This window comes from Brachycentrus maculatus, unplaced genomic scaffold (genome assembly GCF_059751285.1).
Source record: "Brachycentrus maculatus isolate JH-2025_06_01 unplaced genomic scaffold, ASM5975128v1 h1tg000817l, whole genome shotgun sequence".
Lineage (NCBI taxonomy): Eukaryota > Metazoa > Arthropoda > Insecta > Trichoptera > Brachycentridae > Brachycentrus > Brachycentrus maculatus.
In genome coordinates, this window is record NW_028281545.1 from 306253 (window position 1) to 327846 (window position 21594).

The following is a 21594-nucleotide window of genomic DNA, read 5'->3' on the forward strand; positions in this document are numbered from 1 at the left end:
AATGTTTAAATTCTTAATTTTTCTCTCTTTTTTGTGTGTATATAAGGTTAAAATCGTTAAAAACAATAAAAAATATATTCAAAAAGGACTCCACCGATAAGACACACAATGTGGCTTGGTGGGTCTCTGCAAAAAAATATTTTAAATATGTTTACAATTGTGATAAAAATGTATACAATTTATCTCAATAAAAAAATAAAATAAAATTCTCACCTATGGTCAGAAAGAGAAAGCTATTTACTTCATAAATTTTTCAACAGATGTCAGTTCTATTCAGTTCTAACAGAGCTATAAACATGATTTATTTATTTATACTGGGCATAGCCCTTATTTAATTAATTATTGAAAGAACATTGCACTATTTAACCTAGTCTATTGCTTTCGTGGAGATACCATCTCAATTGGGACCTAAAATCAAGTAGCCATCTTTATTGCAATAATTTAAATTTCACAATACTTTTAGTAACTTTTGTAGAAAATGTAGGTCATTTTATATTCTATGGATTAAAATACTCTATGGATTTTCAATGATGAGCATAATTATATAATCTTTGAGCATAATGGTGAGCATTATGGTGGGGACTGACAGGAGTCATTTCACAACCTTTACAGTGCATAAAATGAGGACTTAAACCAGCCAATACAATTAGGCTTATATGAAGACCCATACTTCCATATTCTCTTTTCATAAAAATATGCTTTACCCTATTTAGACATCTTAAATATGTGCAACTATATAGGGTTTAAGTAGAATTAAATTCAGCAGATTGAAAATTTTAAAGTAATCAAGATTGCTATACACTACATAAAATATGTTTGGGATTTATAAATCTATGTATTGTTATTTCAAAAACTCAATTAAATATAAGTATATATGGATTACATACTTTGTGGTACGATAATATAACAACACTCACTTTATCATTTATCATTTGTGTCGTGTTAAAAAAGTATTTATTACACAAATAAAATGTTAAATGATAAGGAAAGCATTCATTATATCGCGCACTCCTTTCAACAACGTCATATCAAAAATGGTCATTTTTCAGTTGTGCATGTTTTCGGAATGCCCAGAAAATGTACTATATCCCCGCAAAAGCTGCGTATTTTTAGCTTAATATTTACCCACTACAGGGCAAAAAGTGTTGTTTTTGCATTTTGAAGAAAAGGTATTGTTTTATTTATTTTTTTTCAAAATATACTAAATATTTTTCAAATGGAGAAAAAACATTCAGGTTTTACCTAAAAAGATCTGTTGCACGGTAAAAAGTTCAATAAGTGGCTTGATATTTATTTTTAATACATTGTATTATATTTTTAAACATTAAAAAGGATCTCCTAAACAATAAATTTTTTTATTTATGACATCGTTGAAAGGAGTGAGCGATATATCTTTTCTATCTGTCAGATTGTGGTCCCGTGATTAGTGTCGCAGACTCTTGATTTAGAGTTTATCGGTTCGAACCCACTCTACCACAATTTGATACCTATTTCAAAAAATTGAGCCGCTTAGGCTCACAGAAATGGTATGAAATTGGAAGTATTTTTGTAAATAATAAATACAAAAATATTTCTGTTTTTTTAAATAAAATTTTAGGTGTGAAATAAATTAACTTTAAATTTACTTTAGAGACACTTTAATTAACAATTATCAATTTATTAACATTTTTGGGGCAAAAAAATAATGAATAATAAATTAAGTTATATGTTATAATAAATAAAGTTCGTAAGTATAAACAATTGCTTTTCCTTCTGGTAGAACCGAAAACATTTATCCGAACAATTTATTTATCCTCCTGTCCAGTTATTTTAAAAATACATATTTTTTTATTCAAATATCAAGTGCATATTTTTGTTTTTTTTGGCATCAAAAAGTAGGTACTCACAGTTGACCACACTAGCGATGAAATCTGGTATCCCAAAAATGTAGTCGGTAATATTTTCAATTTGGAACACCAAAAACCTTTTTTTGAATTACTGAGCACACGAGAAACCTGCGTAAGTCAAGTATGGAAAGCGCGCCACAATCGGTTTTTGACGTTTCTGTGATTATAAACAATCATAGATTTTTTAACATAGACAAACACCTGTTTGCGGAGATGATAAACGTGTTGGCTCCAGGCCGTGAGTCAATAATATTTTAAAATTTAAATACTCGTTTGGGTTTATCGGGCAAGCAATCTGTTTCTACAAATAAATAACAAAGAATTTTGAATGAAAATAGGCAATAATGTGTTCCTGTTACTTTAAATACTGAATACCGCCAAATGGAAAATTATCTCAAGCACATTTATTTCAACCGGGATCATTGTCAAAACTTGATCTAGAAAAACTGAAGCAATTTCGACTCACGATCATTGTTAGCCTCCTTACATGTATTGATTTAAAAATAATTCCTAGCCGATGACAACAGAAACGATCATCCAGGTTAAAAATTGCATCTGATTGATGCAATGTGTGTTACGTTTAAAACCGTTTACTTGAGAGCTTTTACCCTAATTGTAATTGTACGAAAGCATGTAAAGGCTAACAAAAAATTGATAAAAAAATTTCATTCACTGATGAACTAATTTTTTTAGGTTACTTGGTTTGGAGACTGAGTTTTATTACACATTGCATGACCTTTGGCAATAATATGATTTGATTTTCAATATGAACGTAAGACGAGTTGCACAATACATTTTTAAAATGCCAATATTTGGAATTAAAAAGGCATATACAATACAAGCTACCATCAAAAATTTACTTTCAGAAATTCGAGTGAACTAGACATGTCCAATATAATATGTTTTAAAGAAACAAATGTAGAGTCTGAGAGATGAAAAGAATTTCGCTAAAATATAAAATTGAAAATATGACGCCGTTTCAATATTAATACGTAGAAACATTGTTTAAAAATAATGGTATTACAAACGCACTAACTACGTTGTTAATTTTTTTAAACTTGCTACAGCTTTTTAACATCAAAACCTTAATTTTCTTAGAGTTAAAATTAACAACTGGCTTAAAAACGTATAGGTAAATCAGTATAAAATAATGCTACCCTAAATTTTTCCACGTTACATATATAAGTGTTTTACAGCAAAATCATTTCTCTGTGCCCACATATGAGACGAGCAAATCAAAATAAATATCCGCTTAGTATTTTTGATTTAAAGAAAACGTTTTTAAATTAGATCCATAATATTGTTTTAAGGAATCTATAGCTGGGTACATTTATTAAAATATGCGTAATGTTTCGGCCAAAATCTGTGTATATTACAGAATAATTATGTATTAAAAATAGTATTAATAAATGTACGCGAGAAGAACAAAGAGACGCAGTTCAGTAAGTTTTAAATGTTACAAATACTGTCCCCACCCCATGCAACGCCTTTAAAATAGTATTTAAGGGGTGGCGGACAAATATTTGTGTGCTCAGATTAAATAAGATTCGAAACGTGTATACACCGCGCTCGCTCTGTTTTTATATTGGTGTCGCTTTGTTCTTCTCGCCCCTTGTGTTTTGTAATTTTCGATATATTGGTGTAATTTGTTATTTTACACTTATAACTTTGTGATTTTTTAATAAATAAATGATTATCTTCATTTGCGCGTTTCCGTCTTCCCAATGAAAAGTGTTCCAGTACCGTTAGCAGTAACACGTAAACTTATGTATAAATATTAAATATTTGGCATAATTAGTCGAATAAATGTTCATTACGCACAAGTTTGTGTATTAATATTTTTAATATATTTTTAGCTTGATTGTAAGCAACCAGGTATTTCCCCAGCTACATCTACAACAACTTTTCAATAGAGCATTTGATAATACGAAAAAAATAATGGTCATGGCATATTATAAAAGTAACAGCATTTCAAAAAAAATATTTTAATTATAATACATTCAATGTTATAAATATTTAAAGCATTTACACTGTGGTTAGTCATTTTTACATTTATATATTTATTAACAATAATATTAGTAATATAAATAAATAACCACTCACCGATATTTTCGTCTGCAAGTTTCGAGACGTGCCCGTCTCTTCGTCAGGACAATCACTACAGCAGCATGCAAACAATACTACACGTCACTAACATAGCACTATTCACACACTTATAACTGAATAAAATGTTACTTACATGCACTTGGGATTGCAGAACAAACACGCAATAAGGGCTGAGGTCCGATATGAACTAAGTTGCTAGCTAATGTTTGTTCGGTTTATATAGGTTGAAAGGAGTGGGCGGGGTTTAAATTAAGTGTTAACAATTCTTGTGCAATCAACTTTGAATCAAATAGTGAACTCTTAATAAAATTAACTTGGTTATTGATTAAAGGGATATTTTTAAGCGCCTTCCGTGTTTAAAAAAATCTCCATGTTAGTGAGTTTTAACCCCTCATCGCAATCTGTGTTCGGTGTCAGAATTAAAGTTGGATAGCGGGACATTTACTAAGCGATATATCATTGAGTGAAAAGTGGAATGTTTGTGGGAAATTGGATGATTAGAGTTTTTATTGATGACCGTGTCTGTAAATATTGGTTTGCGAAAAATATAAAAATCTATATTCTAATTAAGTACTCACCTTTTCGATATCGATTCGTTGTGGTTAGTTTGATGTCTATGGATATTTACTTCGATTTCATTGGCCGACGGTGCTGCGATCTAGTGCATTTCCTTGCGTGGCATTTAACGGTGCCTTTCGCCTTTTCCTTTCCCAGGTTGATCGCCATTACTGGCGTATCGTAATTTTGACTTAGCCAGCGAAATCGGAATACATCCACCATGGTGAGTATCTAAATATGCCGATATTGATATAAAAATAATTCCCGAAGTGCTCTCTACAAGTTTGCTGATTTATTATTCGCGATTATCGCGAATTGTTCCCGTAATCGTGTATTGCACCACCGAGTGAAATATAATTTTGAAGTATGAAGAACCTACGCGAGTGTATTCCCCAGCTGTCGCGTTGAAGTGCTACAACTCAAAATGGTATTAATTTGTTTCGGGAACAATTACGTCGTTCCGTCGAGTGTTTAATTAAGTGCGACGAAGTCTCCTGGAAAAAATGTTATTACACGTTGACATACACGAGGTCGCCCAGTGGTGTTTACGTCAAAAGTTTCGCGGGTCAAAAATTTGCGACGTATCTCTTCGAACGTCGGGTTTTAGTGTTCGGCGTCGGAGGCACGAAGTTCTAATGGGGGAGTTCTTTGTTTTAGGTGAATTTCACCGTAGACGAGATCCGCGGCATGATGGACAAGAAGCGGAATATCCGCAACATGTCCGTCATCGCTCATGTGGATCACGGCAAGTCTACCCTGACGGACTCTCTGGTTTCCAAGGCTGGTATCATTGCCGGCGCCAAGGCCGGAGAGACCCGTTTCACAGACACCCGCAAGGATGAACAGGACAGATGCATCACCATCAAGTCAACGTGAGTAAACCAATCGTCTCTTCACCACATAACTTCTTCCAGCTCCCAATATCGTATCTCACCTTTTATCTCTTACAACCCTTATCAGTTCGACATTTTTTTTGTCTTACCATATTGCACCATATTTTGCAAATACGTATTCCACCATACTTATCTCGCATCTTTTGACATCAATTTAAAAGTATGTATTCCTTAAATTCTTGTTAGTTCTAAAAGTATATATATATATTTTAAACATATTGCACCATATTTTGCAAATAAGTATTTCACCATACTTGTCTCGCATCTTTTGATGTCAATTTAAAAGTATGTATTCTCAAAATTCTGGTTAGTTCAAAATGTATACATTTTTTAAGCATATTACACCATATTTTGTAAAAAAAATCGCCATATTTATCTCCATTTTTTGATATCAATAAGTATGTATTACATTTCCTACCAGTTCAATATGTATTTTTCATTTTTTAAAACATATTGCACCATATTTTGTAAATAAATATTTCCCATACTTATCTCACATTTTTTGACATCAATAAAAAATTATGTATTCTAAATATTCTTGTCCGTTTTAAATGTATATATTTTTTAAGCATATTGCACCATATTTTTTAAATAAAATTTTCACCATTCTTATCTCAATCTTTTCATATCAATAAATGTGTATTCTCATAATTCCTCTCAGTTCAACATGTATTCTACATTTTTAAAAACATATTACACCATATTTTGCAAATAAATATTTCACCATGCTTATCTCACGTCTTTTGCTATCAGTTTAAAAAAATCTGTATTATGTGGTTGTCACTCATACAAATCACCTCATTGTATTAGAAATACAAATGAATATTTAACAAAAGGATCCATTTTTTTCCATATGAGTATTGAAAAAATTAAACGGTTTGAGATTTAGCAGATAAAAATGTATTTATTTCTTTGTATTGGCAAAGGCGCCTGCGTAAGCAGATTGCTTTTACTAAAATAACTTGGTTTCAAGCATGGTGACTATAATAAAATTATTAAATAATTTTTGAATCATGACCAAAGTATTATTTTTTGACATCTCATCAAAGATGAAGAAGAATATGGATGTCTGGGCATTTACGTGACTGACGACCGTCATAGTCTGGTTTATGATCACTTACAAATCCTTATCCGCACCCAATGGTGCATAGGGCACTGCATCATATAAACGCAGTGTTATCTTGATTGTTAACACATGAAGGAAAGGCGATCAGCCTTCCGTTTCAGGTACCAGTCCAGGGTAATATGGAATAAATATAAGAGTGAAAAAATCACTTATATTTATTTGACCCACCTGGGAATCGAACCCGGGACCTCCAGAACGGTAGCCGAGCATGCTGACCATTACACTACGGAGGTGGATCACTTTACACACGTGTAACATTCACCAATTCTAATGTCAAAAATAATTTGAAAATAACTCCTGTAATTGGAGATAATCCAGATTTTGTGAACAAGTATTTGGACAAACTCAAAATGTTCTACATGACTAAAGTGACTATACATCCCGTTTTGAATGGGACCATCCCGTTTTCAGATAGCCTGTCCTGTACAAAACAACATAATTTTTTCATATTTATACTATTTTTTCCTCTTATTTTCTTTAGCAACATTCCATTTCTTTTTATTAATACATAAAAACTATGAAAAATATGTGTTTTCTTGAATATATATACTATTACGTGAAAATTGGTAGATGTCCCGTTTTGAAGACAAAAAATAAGTGGTCAGTTTAATTTGACTCGTCATAAATGAAAGAACAATGAACAGTATCTCTTATAACCTTTCATCAAAATTATTTACTGACATGTGGACTTGAATCAAATCCAGATGTTTTAAGCCATGTGACATTTATTTGTGTAAATATGGTAAAATGTTACGCAACTTGTTGACATGTTAGCATTATAACAGTAGTAGATGAATAGTCTGTCTCCGTGGTGTAATGGTTAGTGTGTTTAGCTACCGAGCTGGAGGTCCCGGATTCGAGTCCTGGAGGGGGGTGAAAATAAATATTAGTAAATTTACACTCTAATATTTATTTCATACTACCCTGGACTGGTCACTGAAGCGCAGGAGTAATCACCTTGCCTTCATGTATGTAACAATCAAGATAACATCGCGTCAATAAGATGCAATGCCCTATGCACCATTGGGTGCGGATAAGGGTTAGAAGAAGAAAAGTTGCAAATTTAATTTCATTACTTGATTCGGCAGTCACTTTGTGGTAAATCTATCCATTTTCAATTTTAGTTTTGCTAAGTAAATACTACTATTTAATTTATTTACTTATTTAATTTACTTCAAAATAGTGGTATTTACCAAGTAAAACTTAAATAAAAAAGTAATATTCATAGTTTAGGTTACATTTTTTACACAATTCATGTGTAATCCGAAAAGATGGAAAGACAGCTGGGAGTCAACATCCCAAGAGCAACACGCGGAGGCACAAACATCCCTAGGATCTACAAAAAGAAGAAGATGTGTAATTCGGTGTAGCTTCATCTGAACATGTCCTTGTAGTTTCACCTACCGAATCAAACAAATGGACTCATCCGTTCTGTTCCTGCACTCCTTGTATAAGATGCCTAATTAACAGAAGTGTTTTGTTTACAGCGCCATCTCCATGTACTTCGAGTTGGAAGAGAAGGATTGTGTGTTCATCACGCATCCCGACCAGCGCGAGAAGACGGAGAAGGGTTTCCTCATCAACTTGATTGATTCCCCCGGGCACGTGGACTTCTCCTCCGAGGTCACCGCCGCCCTCCGAGTCACTGACGGAGCCCTCGTCGTCGTGGACTGCGTCTCCGGTAAGCTCTACATACTTTATAACTATTCAGCTGATAGTCATTATTCTCAATATTATTAATATTTAAAGCATTTACTTTGTGGTTAGTCATTTTTACTTATTTATTTTTTTACAAAAATGTTAATAATATTAGTATATAACCACTCACCGAGATATTTATGTCTACCGGTTTCGAGACGTACCCGTCTCTTCGTCAGGACAATCACTACCACAGCATGCAAACAATACCACCCCTCACCACCATAGCACTATTTACACACTTAAAACTACGCAAAATGTTTAACACGTGCGATTTTTAGTCGAGCCAAAGACCAACATGCATTAAAGGTTTCAGCACAGACATGCGTTACGAGCCGAGGTTAAACATGCGCTAGTCTTGGCAATTGGGGAGTTTCGTTACTACTTTTCTTGTCTCAATGTATCTGGACAGTTGGTTTACATAAAAATAGCTTGCGTAAAAAGTCGGAGCACCTCATGTATAGCTATTTGTCTCTGCTAACTTAATTTTGGGAAAATTGTTTTTAATAAATATTATATCAAGGTCTCAAAAAACATTTGAAAATGTTTTTTTGATTAAATGTGAGTTTCTTACGGTCGTGCATTTTACAACAGTCCCTTATTGACACATTGTTTGCGGGAAACGCTTAAAAGCGTCTTTTCCATACTGTTGCTAGAGAGCGGGAGACGCTTATATGCATTCTATTTCCTTACTTTTGGTAGAGCGCAAGAGACTCCGAAGAACATTGTACAGATGGGTTTGCAGATACTTGTGATTAGTATACTTAATTAGGGTCGGGATTGCTAAAATAAACGCCCGACAAAAATGTGTTCATCTGCCCTTTTTTGCGTCAGTAGCAGTGTTGCCATTGACTCGCGCACACTTACGCACCTATGCGTGCAATCTAGTTTTCAAAGGTGTTCATAGTTTCAATCGGACGCCGTAGTATCTCTCCCTTCCAGCACAACACGTGCCCCTCCCAGGCCCCCCAGTCTCCCCCGGGAGGCTCGGGGGCCCGTGACGGTGTGGGCGGTGCAATGGAAGCAGAACGATCTCCAGAGTGGCTAAACGCTGTCCCGGGACCTCTATCTCTATGTCCCAGCGGGATACGCTACGTCATTCTGGATACAAACATTTATATGTTTAATCATTTTACTATATTTGATTTGTCGAAAATACCTTTTTTTGTTGTTGGTATATTTCAACATGACTAGATAGTTTTTAGTTGTCTTACATTTCTGGTTGGGGAAGTTGTGTTGTAAAGTTATAATACAATAATAAGTGCGTTCATTTACGGATTCAGACCATAAATCTGGTGTATCTTCATAAATTTCCTTATTAATTTGGAATGTCTTAATTCATTTGCTGCCAGAATACCCGCAACAATATTCCAGTGGAAAATCTTAGAATCTCGAGTGGTCCATTTTTTTGTTTTCCTTTTATATAAATAATGTTGATTTAGCACTGCTCTATGCGCCATCGGGTGACGATAGTTTGTATTATTAAGGAATGCGCATTTGTTGTCAGGTGTGTGCGTGCAGACCGAGACCGTGCTGCGTCAGGCCATCGCGGAGAGGATCAAGCCCATCCTGTTCATGAACAAGATGGACCGCGCGCTGCTGGAGCTGCAGCTGGGGTCGGAGGAGCTGTACCAGACCTTCCAGAGGATCGTGGAGAACGTGAACGTGATCATCGCCACGTACTCGGACGACTCGGGCCCCATGGGCGAGGTGCGCGTGGACCCCAGCAAGGGCTCGGTGGGCTTCGGCTCGGGCCTGCACGGCTGGGCCTTCACGCTCAAGCAGTTCTCGGAGATGTACGCCGAGAAGTTCAAGATCGACGTGGTCAAGCTCATGAACAAGCTGTGGGGGGAGAACTTCTTCAACGGCAAGACCAAGAAGTGGGCCAAGCAGAAGGAGGCGGACAACAAGCGCTCCTTCTGCATGTACGTGCTGGACCCCGTCTACAAGGTGTTTGACTCCATCATGAACTACCGCAAGGAGGAGGTGGACAGCCTGCTGGTGAAGATCGGCGTGAGCCTCAAGCACGAGGACAAGGACAAGGACGGCAAGCAGCTGCTGAAGGTGGTGATGCGCACCTGGCTGCCGGCCGGCGAGGCGCTGCTGCAGATGATCGCCATCCACCTGCCGTCGCCCGTCGTGGCGCAGAAGTACCGCATGGAGATGCTCTACGAGGGACCCCACGACGACGAGGCAGCCATCGGCATCAAGGTCAATATTACACAGCAACTTACAATACCAAACAGAACTTTCTGGAACTAAATACTTCAATAATCCTCACTAAAATATATCACCCACAAGTATAAACAAATTATGAGTGTGTCCAAATACTTGTTCACAAAATCTGGATTATCTCCAATTACAGGAGTTATTTTCATATTATTTTTTGACATCTCATCAAAGATGAAGAAGAATATGGAAGTCTGGGCAGGCCCATTTACGTGAATGCCCATCAAAATGAGAAGTCAAAAAATAAGATGAAATTATAATCAGTCCCTCTCTAAGCACAAGAGCTTAGTCTCTTTATTGGAGAGAACAGCGCAATTCATTTTAAGATTGTGAAGTGGGAAATATCCAGAAAATCAAATAAATTATAAAAAAAACTCTTATAACTATATTAAATGAATAAAAAATAAGTGCAGTATTATAGAGTTAGGAAACATATTAAATTTGCGCATATTGTTTCCAGAACTGTGACCCCAACGCACCCCTCATGATGTACATCAGCAAGATGGTGCCCACCTCCGACAAGGGCCGCTTCTATGCCTTTGGACGTGTGTTCTCAGGAAAGGTAAGCTGTCCCCATCTCGCCGCGCGTCCCCTTGTCCCACCCCGACCGCCGCCCCTGCTGGATGATGAAATGCAATCACTGACAACTCTCACGGCTCACCCCACGAGTTTACCGACAACCAGTGTGCACTATGTGCCGCTAAAAGGTCTACTCATTTTTACAAGAGCCGTGACATTGATGAGCGATGCAGTCTGATCAGCCGTTGTATGTCAAGTTGCACTAATCGCTCACTCCTTTCAACAAAGTCATATTTCAAAAATCTTCCATTTTCAGTTGTGCATGTTTTCGTCATGCCCAGAAAATGTACTATATCCCAGCAAAAGCGGCATATTTTTAACATAATATTTACCCGCTACAGGGCAGAAAGTGTTGTTTTTGCATTTTGAAGAAAAGGTATTTTTAATTATTTTTTTAAATATACTTTATTTTTCAAATGGAGAAAAAACATTCAGGTTTTACCTAAAAAGATCTGTTGCACAGTAAAAAGTTCAATAAGTGGCATGATATTTATTTTTAATACATTGTATTATATTTTCAAACTTTAACAAAATCTGAATAATCAAGTTTTTTGATATATGACATTGGAAGGAGTGAGCGTAATATGCAAAGGCAAATAGCCGCAATTTAAAGACAGTAGTTTTGAGATAAACGAGTTGATGATGATGCTTTTTGCCAAAACATGTATCAAATTAATACAATTTTGCGGCTATTTGGATAGTGAATATCTCGGAAAAGGAAAGAGATTAAGTAAAAACTGTGATTGTATATGATAGGGGCAAGTTATAAGAATGCTTTGAGCCGTGTTAAGCCAAACAGTCATAACTTGAGGTACGGGTAGTTGCCTTTACTCATTAGAATATACTTCACATAGTTTCTATAATAAATTTGAATTTTCACCTGAAGAGCAGGACTATCATCTTGCCGTCATGTAATTCAATAATAAAAAAAACACTGGCAATACGATGCAGTGACCTATACACTGTTAGGTACAGGTGAAGGTTAGAAGAAAAAAATCACGTTGATAAAAATATCGCTAGCTGAAAGGTTAATTCTTAATGTCGTCATATTTGATTACACAAAAAAAATACATTATTAATCCATGTCATCTCACAGTAGTTTGTTAAAAATAATTTTAAGCGACTCAATGATTATCCATATTCATATGCCATAGAACGGGGCTACTTGAACTTTGATGTGTTACTTGAGCTCAGTATAAAAAAAATATTTAAATCTGTATTTGGTCTACAATAATGAATTCATCGTTTCCCTGACAGGTGACACTTATTGTCACGATACGTTCATTATTGTAGACCAAATACAGATCTAAATATTTTTTTTTGTACTGGGTTCAAGTAACACATTATACTTCAAGTAGCCCCATTCTACGGTAATCTTAATATTAAATCACCCATTGATGGAAGGAATGCTCTTCCAAAACTAGTATATAAATTTTTTAAACCTTAATATAGTATTAATACTTAAATAAAAGAAATGATATATTTTGTCCCTTTTTATTCTCTTACGCTTAAGTGAAAGTCTACCACTTCAGTTTGATTCTTAATTACTATTCTTTTGGTCTTATTCTTACAGACGCATGTCTGTCAGAAATTTGGCAATAATAATTGCCAAATTTAAAATTATACGTGCAAATGCACCAATTTCAAATGATGTCATTACGCAATTTTGCAGCTGTCTGTCAACTGGTTGTAAAATGATACTAGCGCGTCATGTCTAGATAATGTGACTCACGACTGATAAGTAATTACCGCTGCGTGCTAGTACCACATTCTATCAACCTTTGGACATTCTCCACCACGTTGAGTGTTTTGAAGAAATGATTTATTTATGTAGGACACTGATTGTGTATTTATGGGATAGCGATAATGCAAGCGGAAATTCAAAGGATCACAAGTCGAATAAATATTTAAAATTAAACTAGAATTTCACATACAAATAAGATTCAAGACAGTGATAGTTTGATTTTTTTTAAAAAATGATACGAAGATCTAATGTTTTTCATAAAATTATATCAATTAAATATTGAAGTATGTAGATAAATTTAAGAAATGACATACTTATTGAAAATTAGGAATCGATTCAAAATTTTCAATCATTGTCTCGCAGTTATATTTCATAAGGCACCTTTTGTGATTTTTACGGTTTATGATAATAATGATGTATGCGAATGGATAATAATGGTGAGATTACTTTGTCAGGTTGCCACCGGGCAGAAGGCTCGCATCATGGGCCCCAACTACCAGCCCGGCAAGAAGGAGGACGTGTGCGAGAAGACCATCCAGCGCACCATCCTCATGATGGGCCGCTACACCGAGGCCATCGAGGACGTGCCCTCGGGCAACATCTGCGGCCTGGTGGGCGTGGACCAGTTCCTCGTCAAGACCGGCACCATCACCACCTTCAAGGAGGCGCACAACATGAAGGTCATGAAGTTCTCCGTGTCGCCCGTGGTGCGCGTTGCCGTGGAGCCCAAGAACCCCGCCGACCTGCCCAAGCTCGTGGAGGGCCTCAAGCGCCTCGCCAAGTCCGACCCCATGGTGCAGTGCATCATCGAGGAGTCGGGCGAGCACATCATCGCCGGCGCCGGCGAGCTGCATCTGGAGATCTGCCTCAAGGATCTGGAGGAGGATCACGCCTGCATCCCCATCAAGAAGTCCGACCCCGTGGTGTCCTACCGCGAGACGGTGGCCGAGGAGTCCAACCAGATGTGCCTGTCCAAGTCGCCCAACAAGCACAACCGCCTGTACATGCGCTCGCAGCCCATGCCCGACGGCCTGGCCGAGGACATCGACGACGGCCACGTCAACCCGCGCGACGACTTCAAGACGCGCGCGCGCTACCTCAGCGAGAAGTACGACTACGACGTGACGGAGGCGCGCAAGATCTGGTGCTTCGGGCCCGACGGCAACGGGCCCAACATCCTCGTGGACTGCACCAAGGGTGTGCAGTACCTCAACGAGATCAAGGACTCCATGGTGGCTGGCTTCCAGTGGGCGGCCAAGGAGGGCGTGCTAGCCGAGGAGAACCTGCGCGGCGTGCGCTTCAACATCTACGACGTCACTCTGCACACGGACGCCATCCATCGCGGCGGCGGCCAGATCATCCCCACCACGCGGCGCTGCTTGTACGCTTGCCTCATCACCGCGCAGCCGCGCCTCATGGAGCCCGTCTACCAGTGCGAGATCCAGTGCCCCGAGGTGGCCGTGGGCGGCATCTACGGCGTGCTCAACCGAAGGCGCGGGCACGTGTTCGAGGAGATGCAGGTGGCCGGCACGCCCATGTTCGTGGTCAAGGCCTACCTGCCTGTCAACGAGTCCTTCGGCTTCACGGCTGACCTGCGCTCCAACACGGGCGGACAGGCCTTCCCGCAGTGCGTGTTCGACCACTGGCAGATCCTGGTGGGCGACCCCACCGACAACGGCACCAAGTCCTACACCGTGGTGCAAGACATCAGGAAGCGGAAGGGGCTGAAGGAGGGCCTGCCCGACCTGGCGCAGTACCTGGACAAGCTGTAATTCCACCCACCACCACCACTATTCCAAGCAGATTGTTCCCACGGGGGACAGATATTTTAATTTCCTTTTTTTTTATAATTTGAACGGCGGTTGAGTTGCGCGGGAAACATTTTATATATATACATATTGGCCGAAGCGCTTCCTTGTGACCATCCCATCCACACAGCTCGAGAGTCCACCGCTCGGGGCCAATGGAATGTTAATTTATTAAATTTTAAATATGCGATGGGCGGTGTACATTGTCTTTTGTACAATTCTGTTAAATTAAACGAAAACATCAAAACGAGAGACTCTCAATAAACATGTGATCACGCAGCAGAGTGTATTGTTATCCAGCTCGGCCATTCTGCAGCCAGCCTCCCCTCCCCTCCCACTCTCCCGCTCCCCACTCACACCCTCACATTCCCTCACAGAGATGAGGACTCATTACGGGTAAGGATATTTCTCATTTAATCTACGCATGGCTCTCGGGCATCGGAATGTACGGTATGAATTCTACTTCAACAAATGACTGGAAGATAATTGAATTCTAATTTGTGATAGCATTAGGTATTTTTTTTTGTATTGTAAAGCCATACTGACAGTACAAAACGGAGTCCTGGTTCTGACTCTAATATATGGAAGTGAAGCAAAAGCAATCGGCAAAAGGATAAAAGTAGACTGAACGCAGTTGAAATGTGTTCTCTTAGATGAATGTGTTCTCTTAGATGAATGTCTAAGAATGCTCGAAACATTGTACTATTGATGTTCAAATGGTGATGCAAGGCTGAGATAAGCATTATCGATAAAATAATTAAAGGTGTGTTGAGATGGTTTGGGCATGTGAATAGTACGAGTGAAAAAGGAACATTAAAACAGTTTGTAATATAAGCAGAGAAAGACTGAGGAAAACTTGGCATGATCAGGTATTTTAAATACTTGAGCATGGTCAGGTCAGGAGTCAGAATAATCGGCAGGTATGTATAAGGAGGTGTATGAATGTGGAAGAGACGAAGATTGTTTGCAAAGACATTGGTGTGTCTTTCTCTTAACCCATACAGGTCCAATGTTGAACCTCATTCGGATGTTATTCGCCATTTTTTTCATTATTAGTATTATTTTTTTAAATTCCAAGCTTACATTTTTGTCACTCATCTATTACAACAGTATGCGGAGCAGAGGACAAAATATTTATTTTCCAATTGGGATGTAACTGTCTACCTAGATTTTTTTTTTAAATTTTGGGGGACCGGAAAGGGTTAATTCTCTCCGCCGAAATAAGTTTTTTCAAACAATTTAATTTTTATTATTACTTCATTCATTTGCTCTGATTTCAGAGTCTAGCCTGGAAGAGGACATTTCAGTCACAAAATTTTAGTCTTAATTGTGTATTTTAAAGAATTATTTATTAATCTTTATTTATTTAAAAATCAAATTATGAAAAATTGCATATTTCTGACAACGCTGCATCTGAAATTGCAGTGTCAGAAATAATTATATGATCAGTAAGATGTCATATAATCTGATGAACTGCATTTACATATCAATCCCCTAATTTTCATTTTTTACTAATTATTTATTTTTTACAGACGCTGAAAGGAAATATGAATGAAAGAAAATCACTTAAGAGGTAAGTCAACTAGAATGCCATATCCCAAATGTGTTTTATCTTTTTTATGATGATAATTTAATCACAGACCTGATCTGAAATATATAAGTTTGTAGCATTTTGATTCCTGATACAATCACTTTTATACTTTACATTCTCAATTTTTTCAAAGTGTATTTGAAATATTTTTGTTTTTTTTTCAGATTCAACTGCTGACTTGAAAACTTGCGACTGCATTATGAGTCGTTGAAAATGTAAGCGAACATTATGTTTATTTTATTTTAAACTAAAAATTTCTTTGATAGAGCAATAAATAATTATGTTAAATAAAATGTTCGAATAATCTTTATGTCCGCCTCCGTAGTGTAATGGTCAGCACGCTCGGCTACCGTTCTGGAGGTCCCGGGTTCGATTCCCAAGGGGGGTAAAAATAAAAATAAGTAATTTTTTCACTGTAATATTTATTCAATATTACCATGGACTGGTACCTGAAGCGGAGGGCTGATTACCTTTCCTTCATGTGTAAAACAATCATGAAACACTGCGTTTATAAGACACAGTGCCCTATGCACCATTGGGGTGCGGATAAGGGTTTACCAATAATCTTTATTTGTTTTCACTGAGAAGTTACAATTAATAATGCAAAATATTTTTTTGTATATTTAACCTTTTAACCGCGTTAACTTTGTTCCTAAGAGACGCCCGTGCGCGGCTGTATTTCGTCGTTTTTAAAATGATTACTATGAAGAAACGATTTATTTTCCAAAACAAAAACGTTCAATGGGATTCATTGTGCCTTTTTGGTACTCTATAATACACTTGTCACATTATTCTTGAAATATATCATAATATAAACAAATTAGATCGTAACATAAATAAATCAAAGCATGCATCGTGTGTCACTCTTACCCACTGGCGATGCGTAGCGTCGAGAGTGAGACAGATATAGGGCATGATTATGGCGCAGACTAATTACCGACCGCAAGAAAAATGAGGGATCTGTTCTTTTATTTATCCTTGTGATGTTACAAATTATTAGTCAGATATTTCAACAGATGTCATAAGGCCAATGATTGACTTATTATTTTATCCAAAGTTCCACACCATGAAAAAATCCCTCCAAGTTGAACTGAGGTTCGAAACTTGGAGTAAAGTGAAAACACAAACGGTTATGTCAGCCGCGTACAGGGAATGTTTTCTGAAAACACATACGGTTATGCGAGCCGCGTGGATTCGGTTAAATCATATCTTTAAAAAAAAAAAATTGTAAATGTTGATGATATGCCGATTTCGAATTAAACAGTTAGTCAAACCCGGATATAAGAGACCCTAAATGACTGGCCGCCTCCATAGTGCAGTGGTTAGCGCACTAGGCTACCATGCTGGAGGTCCCGGGTTCGATTCCCAAGAGGGTGAAAATAAATATTAATGATATTACAGTCTAATATTTATCTAATATGACCCTGGACTGGTACCTGAAGCGGAAGACTGATCACCTTTCCTTCGTGTAGTTAATGATCAAGATAACACTGTTCCTATACGATGCAGTGCCCTATGCATCATTGGGGTGCGGATAAGGGTTAAAAGAGAAGAAGAAATGACTGGATATTTTTTATAAAAGGGATTTCTTATATACCCTTTTCCTTTCACATATTTTTATTATTAAAACCCTTACACGCACCCCAATGGTGCATAGGGCACTACATCATATAAATGCAGTGTTATCTTGATCGTTTACACAGGAAGGAAAGCTGATCAGCCCTCCGCTTCAGGTACCAGTCCAGGGTTATTAAATATTACAGTGAAAAATCACTTATATTTATTTTACCCCCCTTGGGAATTGAACCCGGGACCTCCCGAATGTAGCCGAGCGTGATGACCATGACACTACGGAGGCGGACAAAATAAACTTTTTTTTTTACATATAGTTTTTTTATTGATTTTTTATTGTATTTTTATTCAAACAAAATTTGAAAATAGTTTTAATTTTTATTTTAATTAAATGGATTTTTTACTTGTTCTTACCTCCTTAATATTCTCTGATTTCGGAGTCTAGCTGGAATATGATAATCCTGTCATAAAACGTTAGTTTTCATTGTGAATTTTAAATAATCATTTGATAATCTTTATTTCAAAATCGAATGATGGCTGAATCTAGACCCCTGTATTCTGAAATATATGTGTTGTCAAAAAGAACAAATTGATTTACAAGATGTCAATTTTCTGATTAAATGCATTTTATCCCATTTATCCTCTACTATTTATTTTCATATTTTACATTTTTTTTTTTTACAGATGCTGAAAGGAAAGAAATAACATTATTAAAGGAAGAAAAAAAGTCACTTTAAGAGGTAAGTCAACTAGAATGCCATATCGCTCACTCCTTTCAAGAACGTCATAAATCAAAAATCGACAATTTTCAGTTGAGCATGTTTTCGGAATGCCCGGAAAATGTACTATATCCCAGCAAAAGCGGCATATTTTTAACTTAATATTTACCCGCTACATAATAACCATATCCGCTCCCTAGGTGGAGCATATGGAGTCCACAAACTGTCTCCAGGCTTTTCTGTCGGCTGCCAGCTCCCTTGCATCCTCCCAAGTCAGATCCGCGTCGCGAAGTTCTGACGAGAACTGCCGACGAATTGTCAGCAATGGTCGTCCTGGGCGGCGCGAACCTGATGCCTTGTAAAAGAGGCAAGCTTGATTAAGGCTCTCAGGAGGCATGCGGAGTACGTGGCCAAGCCAACTGAATCGCCTTTTTTTGACGACAGTTGTGACCAGGATTTGCTGCGTCCTACGCCTTATCTCTTCATTCCTCACAAAGTCAAACCACCGCACGCCTAAGATTCTCCGCAAACACCTGTTCTCAAAGCTTAGTACACGGCTGCTTTGGGCCCTTGTAAGGTGCCATGTTTCACAGCCGTATAAGAGAACAGGAGCAATGCAGGCATTGTATAGGCGGCATTTGGTTTTCACCGAGTATAAATCCGATCTCCAGACAGCCTTCATACTGTTGAATGCGGACCCAGCGAGTCCTAATCGCACTCCCAGTTCCTTTTGAAGGCTGCCATTTTCAGTCGCGTACACTCCCAAGTACTTGAAACTCTCGACCCTTTCGATGCGCTGGTTGCTCAACGTCAAGGGTTGTTGGGCATCTAGGCATGAGCTGTTGCACAACACGTGGGTTTTTGCAACATTTATTGTAAGCCCCATGTGCGTAGAGTACCTATTTACCCTGTCGACGATCAATTGAAGACCCTCGACGGAGTCATCAATTAAAACAGCATCATCTGCGTACTCTAGGTCGCAGAGTTTCCGGGAGGGGGAGATGGATATACCTCGGTCAGATGGTAATGACTTTCGAAGAATGAAATCCATGAGGATGATGAAGAGAAACGGTGCAAGGACGCAGCCTTGTCTGACTCCGGTAGAGACCCCAAACCAATCCGTGACAACATCGTCAACTCTCATTCGGCATTCACTATTGAGGTGAAGGGACTTAATTAGCTCCACTAATTTCGCAGGCACCCCATAAGCTTCTAGTACTTTCCAGAGTGTGGGCCTGTGCGGACTATCAAACGCTTTCTCATAGTCTACAAAACACATCGCCAGAGAACTGTTAAATTCCTGGCTCTGCTGTAGAATGTGGCGAATATTATGGATTTGATCCGCACAGGACCTGCCAGGCAGAAACCCTGCCTGGTTTTCTCTGAGCACCTGCATAATGGGGGCTCGGATTCTCTGCAAGATCACGTGGGCAAGCACCTTCCCAGGTACGCTGAGTAGCGTAATGCCGCGGTAGTTGTCACAGTTGAGTGGATCACCCTTCTTATGTAACACGGTAATCTCCCCATTTACCCAGTCTCTAGGGCATCGCTCTTCTTCCCACACACTGGACATTAATTGGTGTAAAGGGCCAATAATGCCAGTAACGCTGCATTTCAAGAATTCCGGGTGGATACCATCAACACCAGGGGCAGTCCCATTTTTCAATTTCGACACGGCAGCTATAATTTCTGCCTGTGTCGGTGGACCATCAGGTATGGCGACCGCCCGCGGAATGCTTGACGCAGCCTCCGTGGGAATATCGAGGATGATTGGAGGAGGAGGGCGATTCAAGACCCTGTGGAAATGATCACGCCATATTTCCTTTACACGATCCGCGTCAGATTCGGTAACTCCATTTGTGTTTTTCACAGCTCCAGGGGTTACCGAATTCTTTCCGCAGATCTTCCTTGTTATTTGGAATAATTTCCGCGTGTTATTTCCTTGGGCAGCATGTTCCGCCGTTACAATAAGAGAATCGAGATGACGGCGCTTATCGAGTCTGCATGATCGTTTGACTATACGATCTTGGCGCCTGTAGTCATCTCTGAGGGTGTCCAGTTGGTAGGGGTCACTTTCACTGTCCCTCAGTGCTTTTAAGTGAGCGCGCTCAGCCATCTTTCCCCAGGTCTCATCTGACATCCAATGGGGTCTTTCTCCTATCCTGGGGCCAAGAACCTCATTGGCGGAAGAGTTGAGAGCCGATTTGAGACTAGCCCACTGTGCCTCAATCGAGTCAACATTAATGGGCTGAGGATCGGTGTCTTGCTGGACACGTTGTCCGACCGTTTCCTCGAATCTCAATCTTATTTCGGCACTCTTCAACTTGTCTAAGTTGATTCTCTTCCGCCGAGGACATCTCGGCAGACGTTTGAGCTGCAGACAGATTCTTCCGACGAGTAACTCGTGATCACTATGAATGTCGGCCCCTCTGTAGGACCTGACATCGAGGAGCTCTCGCCGGTTAGCACGTCCATAGAGGATGTGATCTATCTGCGCTCTTGTTCGTCCGTCAGGGGAGGTCCAGGTGTACTTATGGATGGACTTATGGGGAAATAGCGTACCGCCAATGACAAGGTCGTTAATACTAGCGAACTCGACCAGTCTTTCTCCATTGCCATTGGCTTGCCCATAGCCGTGCCTTCCCATCACCGTTGGGGCAAGTGATGGGTCTGTTCCGACTCTCGCGTTAAAATCTCCCAATACTACCACGCGGGTTCTTCTTGGGAGAGAGGCGATGACCGCATGGAGAGAGTCGTAGAAGGCATCTTTTGTTTGGGCATCTGCAATTTCGGTAGGCGCGTAGCACTGTAGGACAGTGACAGAACTATCGGCCGTTTGGAGGGTGACGCGTATAAGCCTTTCAGAAATTGGTTCCCAACTAAGCAGGCACTTTGCTGCTCTTTCTGAAAGGAGAATTGCCACCCCTTGACGGTGATATCGTTCTTGGCCGGAGTGCAGACACATGTGACTATCCAACAACCTCTTTCCAGATCCTTTCCATCGCGACTCGCTCAGTCCTAGGATATCTAACTTGTAGTCATCCATGATACGAGTCGCGTGAATATCTTTTCCGTGGACCTGCAT

At 38.9% G+C, this 21594-nt stretch overlaps 3 protein-coding genes across 4 annotated transcripts in view; 1 reads left to right on the plus strand and 2 right to left on the minus strand.

Moving 5' to 3' along the window:
* Positions 1-4135, minus strand: part of LOC148300134 (uncharacterized) — a 151316-nt gene extending 147181 nt beyond the window's left edge. Inside the window, exon 1 of one of the 2 annotated variants that reach the window (XM_088275194.1) lies at positions 3990-4135. The gene's annotated coding sequence lies outside the window, so the exon portion shown is untranslated. Of the gene's footprint in view, positions 1-1886; positions 2048-3989 lie in introns of those variants that run through there. The other variant, XM_088275193.1, reaches the window with a different exon arrangement.
* Positions 4136-4696: 561 nt separating this feature from the next.
* On the plus strand, positions 4697-14906 carry eEF2 (eukaryotic translation elongation factor 2). The gene is made up of 6 exons (XM_088275207.1): positions 4697-4773; positions 5208-5422; positions 8057-8250; positions 9775-10478; positions 10957-11058; positions 13275-14906. The coding sequence occupies exons 1-6, from the start codon at positions 4771-4773 to the stop codon at positions 14589-14591; spliced, it is 2535 nt and encodes an 844-aa protein (XP_088131333.1). The 5' UTR covers positions 4697-4770; the 3' UTR covers positions 14592-14906.
* Positions 14907-15910: 1004 nt separating this feature from the next.
* On the minus strand, positions 15911-21594 carry LOC148300139 (protein CFDP2-like). The gene is made up of 2 exons (XM_088275205.1): positions 20532-21594; positions 15911-15915 (listed from the first exon to the last, which is right to left on the minus strand). The coding sequence occupies exons 1-2, from the start codon at positions 21592-21594 to the stop codon at positions 15911-15913; spliced, it is 1068 nt and encodes a 355-aa protein (XP_088131331.1).